The sequence below is a fragment of the Schistocerca piceifrons genome, chromosome 3, assembly GCF_021461385.2.
Source record: "Schistocerca piceifrons isolate TAMUIC-IGC-003096 chromosome 3, iqSchPice1.1, whole genome shotgun sequence".
NCBI classification, from domain to species: domain Eukaryota; kingdom Metazoa; phylum Arthropoda; class Insecta; order Orthoptera; family Acrididae; genus Schistocerca; species Schistocerca piceifrons.
In genome coordinates this window covers 91,511,287-91,523,985 of record NC_060140.1, presented here as the reverse complement: position 1 = coordinate 91,523,985, position 12,699 = coordinate 91,511,287, and the positions used below count along the sequence as shown (strand labels likewise).

At 43.7% G+C, this 12,699-nt stretch overlaps 1 protein-coding gene across 1 annotated transcript in view; it reads left to right on the top strand.

Moving 5' to 3' along the window:
• LOC124788418 overlaps positions 1-12,699 on the top strand; it is a 253,392-nt gene that overhangs the window by 101,104 nt on the left and 139,589 nt on the right. The window contains exon 3 of the mRNA XM_047255684.1: positions 11,561-11,645. Within this exon, the coding sequence (XP_047111640.1) occupies positions 11,561-11,645 (85 nt within the window). The remainder of the gene's footprint in view (positions 1-11,560; positions 11,646-12,699) is intronic.

The following is a 12,699-nucleotide window of genomic DNA, read 5'->3' as shown; positions in this document are numbered from 1 at the left end:
CTTTTCCTTATAGTAACAGTATTGTATCTGGCAGCGTTTCCTGCTTCTGGCTGATTATTACACTAGTTTGTAACATCTATCTGAATTCTCCCTTTCCCTCTGCTGAGCAATTATCGCTGGTCACAGCTGTTTCTTTTTTCTTTTTTTTCTTGTTTGTTTTTTACCGTTACTGGCGACTTCAAGTCTGCGTGGAGAAACGAAGCTATAAAGCAGAGGTTTCCAGATTTCTGCTGAGGCTGAACACTTTGAGAATCCCGGTCATTTTATGAAACACCCTCCTTATTTTTAAATTTACGACTTTACTAAAAATGAGAAAAATTGTATTATTCAGTGATTCCTTCACTTTTAAATCATAATAACAAAGAATTCGTAATAGGGTTTTGAAAGAAGTAGTATGGCCAAATCCTCGGAAAAAAACCGCCATGTTATTAATAGCTTTTCTCTGGGCACTTACTCACTTCCCGCAGAACGCTAGTGTTTAGTGGAACACAGTTTGGGAAACCATGCTGTGGAGGTGTGTGTCAGGCTATGGAGCCTCTGGCCCTCGCCCTTGGAAAGATAAGGGCTCTGATCGTCGCCACACCCCACCACGCCAGGCGTTCACATTCGCAGAGGACCCTATTTTTACAATCTGTTGTAGAGACAAACTCACGTGATAACAATTAACCTCCAAATTTTCAAATAAATATAAAGGCCCATATGTCGTATTTCTCGTACAAGCATACTGTATCAACGATTGTAAGCTGCAAATAAATGATACAGTTATAACGAATTATTTCGTTAAGTTAAAATACTGCGAACGTTTAATATTTTCACAAACTGCAGCATTGTCCGACATAGTCAACACTTAACATACTCCCACCGCATTTTTTCAACATACGATTCCAGTAGTCACTCCGCTGATTAATTCATGTCGGTTAATGTATAATTGCATAAAGTGAAATAAACGAGGCAAGATAGAGAAAGTCAGAAACCAGTGCAAGTTACGGGTCTTTTTACAAATTCTAAAATTCATCTAAGTTTCCGCCGGAGGCATTCAGCCTAAAATTAGTAACGTATAGAAATTTATTGGTAAAACGGAGAACCCACTCGTTTTCGGACAATTAGTCCATTGTCAAGCATTACTTAACCGACTAATAACCCGAAAACTCGATCGCAAAAGTAAATAATTAATGAAACAAGTGGTGAATCATGCAATCCATTTCATTTACTACCAACAGTGGTCAACGGGGATTACCTGCATTTTTTTCTCTGATTCCAGAAGTATTAGTAGCTTAACACTTGTCGATGCAGATGCTCTAAAATTAACTCATTTTTTGCGGGAGCCTACAAAAATAGTCACCCGGCGGAATAAAACTTCGACTGATATTTTTTTTCCTTCGACATCTCTACCCTCGCGTGCTTAAACCTTCTTGTAATTCTGCAGAAACAATAAAGGCTGAAAGGCTGATTCTACCAAATAAATAAAAGCTTTCACAGCAGAAAGGAACCATTTACATAATTGCTTTACGCAGCACATTTAGCAGAACAGCGGTCCCTCGCCAATTAAATTTAATCCGCGGCCGCAATTAAGATTCCAGGGCGGCTTCTCGGATGGATCTCTCCTGTCTTGCTTTCGCTCATTCAACAAGTTCACTTTCTGAGTAGAATGAGCTCAGAAATAACGAAAAATTTGGCACTTTTTCCTGTCGTACAGGTAAGCCACAAACGGATTCAAAATGAAACGAAATCGACTCTCTATGTTTAGTTACTAATCACACTTGCAATATTGGTTTTATTATTATTATTATTATTATTATCCGTCCAATGACGAGGCTTACAGGATTGCTCGTGTTTTTTTTTAATTATTATTTTTAGTGGTTTGGCCACAACACGTAACATTTCACTAGTAGCGAAGATGTAACCATAACTGATAAATAAGACACTTTTTCCGAGTGTAATGCTGCAAGCGTTACGTAGACAGACGACGTTCGTTCAATTCATAAGACCAGCACAGACTAGGTGTACTGCCTTACGGCAAGACAGTGACAGTCTTGGAATATATATATATATATATATATATATATATATATATATATATATATATATATATATATATATATATATCCGAAACATCCCCCCCCCCCCAAAAAAAAAACTGCGCGATCGCCCAATCATCATTCGGGAGGATTTCGGATTGGTCATGTTGCAATATCATACGACTACCATAAGAAATTCACAATATGCAGGTACGCAGAGGTGAGCCCCGCCCGGCTAGCAGCGCGGTCTAAGGAGCAGCTTCCTGAGCGGGAAGATGTGCCGATCCCCGGCACGAATCTGCACGGCGGATTAGTGTCGAGGTCCCGTGTTTTTACGGCGATTTTCCAACTGCATTGACGAATGCGGTCTCGTTCCCCTTATTCCGCCTCAGTTACACCATGTCTGCGGTTGCTGTGCAAACACTGTCGCCACGTACGCGTACACCATAATTACTCTACCACGAAAGCATTTGATGTTACACTCGTTTGGTATGAGATGTTCCCAGGGGGGTCCAATGGGGGCCGAATCGCACAATAACCCTGGGTTCGGTCAGGGGCGGCGGTGGGGTGAGTAGACTGCTGTAGCCTGTTGTGGGGTTGTAAACCACTGAGGGTGTAACGTTGCTCTTGGGAGCGAAAATAAAAAGAATTGTTATTTTATGTTTTTTTTTTTAATGTCGAAAAAATCAATATTTTGGTGGGCCACTTGGCAATAGAATCAGGGATTGATTACACTATTATAATAACGTAGGTTGAGCATTAAATACCTGAATAAGAGCAGCATATTGATATATTTGAGATCGTTCGGAAGAAACATTATCATTTCTGTGCATTTTTATAGTCGCGATGTAGTCATACCCGGATCAACACTAAGGGACCAGAAGGTTTATAGACTTTTAAAGAAAGGCAACACTACACAATTAAAAAAGAGCTGATTCAGAAATAATAGGAAAACGATCAGCGTGATCGTAATTTCTGGGGATGAACTAACACAAAATATTTATCATTCAGGTAAATAACGAGATGGAAATCGTCTAGGTTAATTTACTAAAATAGCACACTTATCTTTAACACATGTTTTTTCTAATGCTACGTACCTTTTCATATTAAATTACAATAGGTGACCATTGTGGTTAAATACTTTATATATAACAGTCAAAATGTCCTCTTGATGCTGTCTGTTCGTAATCAGTTACAAGAAACTACATGTTTTCTGATTGGAAAAATAACAATTAGCATATTCACTCAATATTTTCACATAAAGTATAAAATACAGTTGCGGAACGCAGCAAGTCCGCGTCCGCCTTTCATGAAATACCAACAGTAAAAGGTGAGGCGCCAAATGCCTCATGTGTCTTGAAACAACAGAATTCTTTTTTACACCATTAATCGATACATGTACTTAGAGATTTACAGGCACCGCGCAAGAGCGGCAAAGATAAAGAATAATAGACTCTGTCGCTCCTATGCGATGGTTCATTTCCTTTACTTTACAATTGTTCGATAACTTTTGGCCATCAGGCGTTTACTATTGAGCGTATATTAATGTTTGTGAGGCGAAAATTACTAATATTATAAGAGCTATGGCAGGGACGAAACCTCTCCGTCGTTTCTAGGTCCCCAGTTCAATACATACAATACACACACACACACACACGCTAAGATGCAAATATCGATTCCGATCACAATTTAACCATAATAAAGATTAAATTCACACTCAAGAGAAAATGAGAAAATTCAAAAGACAAAAACACCGCTGATCCCAAAATTTGATCTACACAAAATGAAAGACTCCAAAATCACTGAAAAATGGGAAGAACAACACACAGAAGATTGGGAGAAATTTCAAACTAAAATCATCAAATCAGCGAAATATCTGATCCCTCTTCACAAAAAACCAGAACACCCCAGGTGGAATCAAGAATGCGAGAGCGCACTAGAAGAAAGAAGAAAGGCATTTCAAAATTACAGTTACAACAGAATCAGTTACAACAATCAGAAGAAACACAGAAGAAATTTTTCGAAATGCGCATACAGACTTTCAAGATTTTAAGACACGTTAAACGAAAATATGTCAGTGAGCAACTGCAGTCAATCGAAGAAAACTTCAAAAACTACAACACACATGATTTCCATAAGAGCTTCGCAACTCACCACAAAACCTTTGCTTTCGAAAACAGGATGATAAATTGTCCCTGACGGAGAAAATTACCAAGTACTAACGATATATTTTTCACAGCTTTTAAATTGTCCAGAACCCAAAGAGAGATTCCCGAAAGTGCAGCCAGAAATCTCTCCAGAATACTCGTCACCGCCAACACAAGAAGAAATTTATGCGCGCATCAAGAAACTTAGAAGCAATGAAGCATCAGGTGATGACGGCATCGTAGCAGAACTCTTGAAGAATTTAGACACAAATTCACTTACTGGCAAACCGAAAAAATCCTGGATGACTGGAAATTTCTCTCATTCACGCACTACATAAAAAAGGTAATAAATCAGATGTAACTATAGGGGCATCTCTCTATTACCAGTCACCTACAAAATTCTATCGGCTTATCTCTTGAATAGAACACAACAGCAATTACAACCCAAAGTAGCAAAATGTCAAGCAGGAATCTGACCGAACAGAGCATGTTCGGAGCAAATTTTCAACCACAGAACCATACTCAAAATGCGAACTCTCAGACAAAACCCTGTGGTATGCTCATTTGTAAATTCCAAAAAAGCATGCGATTCAAAAGACAGGTCCTAACTATTCCAAATTTTAGAAGAGTGGGTCTGATCCCAAAACACGAGAAATCATAAAGCAAACAATAATTGACACTAAATCTAAAGTAAAATTTATGAGAGAGATCTCAGAACCCTTCGACAGTCAAACAGGTGTGAGACAAGGTGATGGACACTGTCCTATTCTGTTCAGCGTAGTTCTAGACAAAGTTACGGAAGAATGGGAGAAAGAACCCCAGGAAATGTGGGGTTAGGAAGCCAATTCGACTGGGCGTTGCCAAAAAGAACTTCTACATTACATATCTTGTATTTGCGGACGACCTGGCGATACTAACAGAGGGTGAACAGGCTGCAGTCAGACAGCTCAGTACTCAAAGAATGTGCGGAAAAGGTAGGTTTAAAAATATCATTTGAGAAAACTGAATTCTTTTGTTCAAAACGGAAATTTCAAGTTTGAAAACAAAATATGGTAAAATTAACAGGGTCCTATACTTTAAATACCTTGGAGAATTCATCAGACCTACAGGTATTGAAAAAATGTCACAGCAACACCGCCTCTCAAAAATTAAAAAAAGGTTTGGGGTTAACGCAAAATCAAGGTCAAGAGGGGCAAAAATTAAACACTTCAAGGCTGTCATAAAACCAACAACCCTCTGTGGAAGTAAAACACTAACCCTTATCAGAAGACAACAACTTGAAGTCGTCAGAAAAGAAGAGAGAAAGATTATCAGGAAAATACCCAAGACGGTTATAGGTAACAGTCAATTAAAACAACACAGAAGTTTTCAAACATCGAAATTGATAGTAGGAAAAGGCGAATGAAATTCTTTGACCATCTAAGCCGATTACCAGAAAATCAATTGACGAAGAGAATAATAGATTATGTAACCTCATTTAAGAATTCCAAGCGACTCCAAGCGTGACTTCAAACACTTTGTTACAGGAAATGTTCAAAATGTCCTCCGTTAGCGAGGATACATGCATCCACCCTCCGTCGAATGGAATCCCTGATGCGCTGATGCAGCCCTGGAGAATGGCGTATTGCATCACAGCCGTCCACAATACGAGCACGAAGAGTCTCTACATTTGGTACCGGGGTTGCGTAGACAAGAGCTTTCAAATGCCCCCATAAATGAAAGTCAAGAGGGTTGAGGTCAGGAGAGCGTGGAGGCCATGGAATTGTTCCGCCTCTACCAATCCATCGGTCACCGAATCTGTTGTTGGGAAGCGTACGAACACTTAGACTGAAATGTGCAGGAGCTCCATCGTGCATGAACCACATGGTGTGTCGTACTTGTAAAGGCACATGTTCTAGCAGCACAGTATGAAATCATGATAACGTGCTCCATTGAGCGTAGGTGGAAGAACATGGGGCCCAATCAAGACATCGCCAACAATGCCTGCCCAAACGTTCACAGAAAATCTTTGTTAGTGACGTGATTGCACAACTGCGTGCGGATTCTCGTCAGCCCACACATGTTGATTGTGAAAATTTACAATTTGATCACGTTGGAATGAAGCCTCATCCGTAAAGAGAACATTTGCACTGAAATGAGGATTGACACATTGTTGGATGAACTATTTGCAGAAGTGTACCCGTGGAGGCCAATCAGCTGCTGATAGTGCCTGCACACGCTGTACATGGTACGGAAACATTTGGTTTTCCCGTAGCACACTCCATACAGTTACGTGGTCAACGTTACCTTGTACAGCAGCAACTTCTCTGACGCTGACATTAGGATTATCGTCAACTGGACGAAGAATTGCCTCGTCGAGTGCAGGTGTCCTCGTCGTTCTAGGTCTTCCCCAGTCGCGAGTCATAGGCTGGAATGTTCCGTGCTCCATAAAACGCCGATCAATTGCTTCGAACGTCTTCCTGTCGGGACACCTTCGTTCTGGAAATCTGTCTCGATACAAACGTACCGCGCCACGGCTATTGCCCCGTGCTAATCCATACATCAAATGTGCATCTGCCAACTCCGCATTTGTAAACATTAGACTGACAGCAAAACCACGTTCGTGATGAACACTAACCTGTTGATGCTACGTACTGATGTGCTTGATGCTAGTACTGTAGAGTAATGAGTCGCATGTCGACACAAGCACCGAAGTCAACATTACCTTCCTTCAACTGGGCCAACTGGTGGTGAATCGAGGAAGTACAGTACATACTGACGAAACTAAAATGAGCTCTAACATGGAAATTAAGCGTTTCCGGACACATGTCCACGTTACATCTTCTCTTTATTTGTGTGTGAGGAATGTTTCCTGAAAGTTTGGCTCTACCTTTTTGTAACACCCTATGTATATATATATATAATAAGCCTGAGCTCACCCCATAAGTATAATTAACAATTTCCACTTTATGCCAATTCAACTTCAGACGATTTACTGAAAAAATAAAGAAAAGGTAATCCAAATTAGTAATAAAAATAACTTCAATACAGAAGCATACCTACTTCAGTAGGTTAACGAGCAAACTCCCCAATTGACACTTCGCGACAGTTTGAGTAGTCGGCCGATCCCGTCACTTGCCAGGGTACGACTTCTTGCGCTTTTAAATAGAAAATAACAAATTTCTAGACGAGCTTCATCAGTCTTCACAGTTAGCTAGTCTTCTTGATACATATTCAAAAACCGTAAAAACGTCCTGCATTCTAAGTAATGGCAAGATTTATGTGTCCGACAGTCAAAGAGCCCTGAAGAGGCTCGCAGAATGCGATTACATCTGCGCCCTCTGTTGAGTGTCGGCCTATGCTCGCCTTCACCAGCTACCTGTTTACGAATCGCGGGCCGCGTAAACAGGCAGATGGCAGCTATCCTGTTGCTAGTGCGCATTTAACTTATCTACGCCATCAGTTAATAAACTGTACAGAAAATTGGAATAGAGATCAACATAAACATTTCCGCCCATTTTATTGCTCATGAAACCCACACATTGCATGTTGTACCCCATACAGCGGGACCATCAGACGTGGTGGTCCAGATTGCTGTACCTCTAATACCCAGTAGCACGTCCTCTTGCATTAATGCATGCCTGTATTCGTCGTGGCATCCTATCCACAAGTTCATCAAGGCACTGTTGTTCCAGATTGTCCCACTCCTCAACGGCGATACTGCGTAGATCCCTTAAAGTGGTTGCTGGGTCACGTCGTCCATAAACAGCATGTCCGATTGGGTTCATGTATGGAGAACATGCTAACCACTAGTCGAGCGATGTCGTTATCCTGAACGAAGTCATTCACAAGATGTGCGAGATGGGGGAGCGAATTGTCGTCAATGAAGACGAATGCCTCGCCAATTTGCTGCCAATCGAAGGATGGCCTAATGGTCGGAGGATGGAATTCACGTATCGTACATCCGTTACTGCGCCTTCCCTGACCACCAGCGGCGTACGTCGGCCCCACATAATTCCGCCCCAAACAGTAGGGAAGCTCCACCTTGCTGCACTCGCTGGATAGTGTGTCTAAGGCGTTCAGCCTGACTGGGTTGCCTACAAACGCGTCTCCGACGATTGTATGGTTGAAGGCACATGCAACACTCATCGGTGAATAGAACGTGATGCTAATCCTGAGCGGTCCATTCGTCATGTTGTTGGGCCCATCTGCACCGCGCTGCATGGTGTCGTAGTTGCAGAGATGGACCTCGCCATGGACGTCGGGACTAAAGTTCCGCATCATGCAGCCTATTGTGCACATTTTGAGTCATAACACGACATCTTGTGGCTGCACGAAAAGCATTATTTAACGTGGTGGCGTAGCTGTCTGGGCTCCTCCGAGCCATAATTCGTAGGTAGCGGTCATCCACTGCAGTAGTAGCCCTTGGGCGGCCTGAGCGAGACATGTCATCGACAGTTCCAGTCTCTCTGTATCTCCTCCATGTCCGAATAATGTCGCTTTGGTTCACTCCGAGACGCCTGGAAACTTTTGAACTACAGACAACACGAGCCGTGTACTTCCTTCCTGGTGGAATGACTTGAACTGATCGGCTGTCGAACCCCCTCCGTCTAATAGGCGCTGGTCATGCATGGTGACATCTCTGAACAGTCAGTATGTGATACAATACCCACAGGCAAAGGCATCTTCAGGAGTTCTGGGAACCGAGGTGATGCATAACGTTTTTTGACGTGTGTAATTCGCAACCTCTTCAAGGTTATATATACGAATATGTGGAAGTTTCTCGGATCGTGGACTGATACAGATGGACTACCTGACTAATCTCACTTTAGAACTGAATATAACGTGCAAAGATCTTACCTGTCGCCTTGCATGTGATATAGATTGTACAAAACCATGGCTCCATAGCTTAACACTTCAAGGCATTGTACCATGAATTTAATGGCTGACTTCATTGTAACAAGGAAGAACATGGCATTCCCCACAGATCAAACCATGCTACCGACTGCTGGCTATCGGCTCACCAAAGATTAAATATCGATTCAGTGGGTGAGCTAATAGTTCGCGGAAGTATTTCAGAGAATTGTAAAATAAATAATACAGATTAAGTTACCTTCCATTAGGAAAGCGAGTGCACTCAGCGTCTGTTATGTGATTTATAAATTATAGAGAAATCAATCTTCTTTTTTTTTGCAGTTTTTATTAAGCAAATCCAGATTTCGGCTAGTGCCTAACCATTACCAATGCACTATCTGCTAGTCTCGATACATGTCAGTTCCCTGTTGTTCGGGCGTCACTCACAGATCTTTTAATACTAGCAAATATTGCACAGATAATGGCTAGGTACTAGCCGAAATCTGGATTTGGGTAGTAAAACCTGAAAAAAAAAAACAACCAGAACGACTGATTGCTGCGCCTGTAATTTATAACCATGTACATATCTTGAAAAAGTTAAGATAAGTGGTGAGCAAATCCCGGCCGCTGTGGACGAGCGGTTTTAGTCGCTTCAGTCCGGAACCGCGTTGCTAATATGGTAGCAGTTTCGAATGCTGCCTCGGACATAGATCTGTGTGACGTCCTTAGGTTTGTTAGGTTTAAGTATGAGGGCAGTTCAATAAGTAATGCAACACTTTTTTTTCTGAAACAGGGGTTGTTTTATTCAGCATTGAAATACACCAGGTTATTCCCCAATCTTTTAGCTACACAACAATATTTTTCAACGTAATCTCCATTCAATGCTACGGCCTTATGCCACCTTGAAATGAGGGCCTGTATGCTTGCACGGTACCATTCCACTGGTCGATGTCGGAGCCAACGTCGTACTGCATCAATAACTTCTTCATCATCCGCGTAGTGCCTCCCACGGATTGCGTCCTTCGTTGGGCCAACATATGGAAATCCGACGGTGCGAGATCGGGGCTGTAGGGTGCATGAGGAAGAACAGTTCACTGAAGTTTTGTGAGCTCCTCTCGGGTGCGAAGACTTGTGTGAGGTCTTGCGTTGTCATGAAGAAGGAGAAGTTCGTTCAGATTTTTGTGCCTACGAACACGCTGAAGTCGTTTCTTCAATTTCTGAAGAGTAGCACAATACACTTCAGAGTTGATCGTTTGACCATGGGGAAGGACATCGAACAGAATAACCTCTTCAGCGTCCCAGAAGACTGTAACCATGACTTTACCGGCTGAGGGTATGGCTTTAAACTTTTTCTTGGTAGGGGAGTGGGTGTGGCGCCACTCCATTGATTGCCGTTTTGTTTCAGGTTCGAGGTGATGAACCCATGTTTCATCGCCTGTAACAATCTTTGACAAGAAATTGTCACCCTCAGCCACATGACGAGCAAGCAATTCCGCACAGATGGTTCTCCTTTGCTCTTTATGGTGTTCGGTTAGACAACGAGGGACCCAGCGGGAACAAACCTTTCAATATCCCAACTGGTGAACAATTGTGACAGCACTACCAACAGAGATGTCAAGTTGAGCACTGAGTTGTTTGATGGTGACCCGTCGATCATCTCGAACGAGTGTGTTCGCACGCTCCGCCATTGCAGGAGTCACAGCTGTGCACGGCCGGCCCGCACGCGGGAGATCAGACAGTCTTGCTTGACCTTGCGGCGATGATGACAAACGCTTTGCCCAACGACTCGCCGTGCTTTTGTCCACTGCCAGATCACCGTAGACATTCTGCAAGCGCCTATGAATATCTGAGATGCCCTGGTTTTCCGCCAAAAGAAACTCGATCACTGCCCGTCGTTTGCAACGCACATCCGTTACAGACGCCATTTTAACAGTTCCGTACAGCGCTGCCACCTGTTGGAAGTCAATGAAACTATACGAGACGAAGCGGGAATGTTTGAAAATATTCCACAAGAAATTTCCGGTTTTTTCAACCAAAATTGGCCGAGAAAAAAAATGTGTTGCATTACTTATCTCCTAAGTCTGGGAGACTGATGACCTCAGACAATAAGTCCCATGTTGCTTGGAGCCATTTGGATTTGGTGAGCAAATGAAAGACCAAACAAACAGGCACCTTTCAAGTGTATATGGTGCTGATTAGTTCCGTATATGTAGTTATGACCGTCAGATTTTCAGTCTACGTAACCATCTTTAAAAATATGATGTGCATAATAATTAAGACGGTTCTTACTGTCATGCTTTCGTGCGAGTTATTCATACCAATAAAACGAATCCATCGCTTGTTGTTGATCCACGCATTACTTTTGGCCAGAATGGTGAAGTAGCGTGAGTTGGAGCGCTGGATTGCCGTACTCTACTCGCTCTCTAGTACACTGTGCAGTAAGAAATCAGCACTGGCGCCAGGCACTGCATCGCACTGCCACCAGTGTTCGCCGGGAGGCTGCGTTTAGCACCGTGATTTTTGGACATGTGAGTTTAAGTGTGCCTTGGTGTTCTGTTTCAGACGAACTGGCGTGCAACGTGTGCGACCGCACCTTCTGCAACGCCCGCCAGCTGGCGCACCACCAGGAGAAGAAGCGCCACTTCGCGTGAGTACAAATCAACTGCGCTCTTCTTGCACTGTGCCACGACAGAGCCAATAACTGTGTACTTGGTGCATGTCCGACATTAGCACCCTCACATGCAGCTGTGGCGTTCATTCTGAAATAAACTTAGGTTCGTAAAAAAGCAGAACGACTAGGGATGGGACGTTCATGTTTACAGGACATGTACATTAGTATATTCTGCAGAAATAATTAGAGTTTCTGTCACCTTGGTTCAGCAAGTTTCCTGTTGGCTAACAGGCACAACGTCCGTCATGGGCCCTGATAACTTGTCCCACGCGTCATGGCTTCGACGCTTATAAGGCGCGAATGGCGTCCTGTGGTGTGCCGACATACACTCCTGGAAATGGAAAAAGAACACATTGACACCGGTGTGTCAGACCCACCATACTTGCTCCGGACACTGCGAGAGGGCTGTACAAGCAATGATCACACGCACGGCACAGCGGACACACCAGGAACCGCGGTGTTGGCCGTCGAATGGCGCTAGCTGCGCAGCACTTGTGCACCGCCGCCGTCAGTGTCAGCCAGTTTGCCGTGGCATACGGAGCTTCATCGCAGTCTTTAACACTGGCAGCATGCCGCGACAGCGTGGACGTGAACCGTATGTGCAGTTGACGGACTTTGAGCGAGGGCGTATAGTGGGCATGCGGGAGGCCGGGTGGACGTACCGCCGAATTGCTCAACACGTGCGGCGTGAGGTCTCCACAGTACATCGATGTTGTCGCCAGTGGTCGGCGGAAGGTGCACGTGCCCGTCGACCTGGGACCGGACCGCAGCGACGCACAGATGCACGCCAAGACCGTAGGATCCTACGCAGTGCCGTAGGGGACCGCACCGCCACTTCCCAGCAAATTAGGGACACTGTTGCTCCTGGGGTATCGGCGAGGACCATTCGCAACCGTCTCCATGAAGCTGGGCTACGGTCCCACACACCGTTAGGCCGTCTTCCGCTCACGCCCCAACATCGTGCAGCCCGCCTCCAGTGGTGTCGCGACAGGCGTGAATGGAGGGACGAATGGAGACGTGTCGTCTTCAG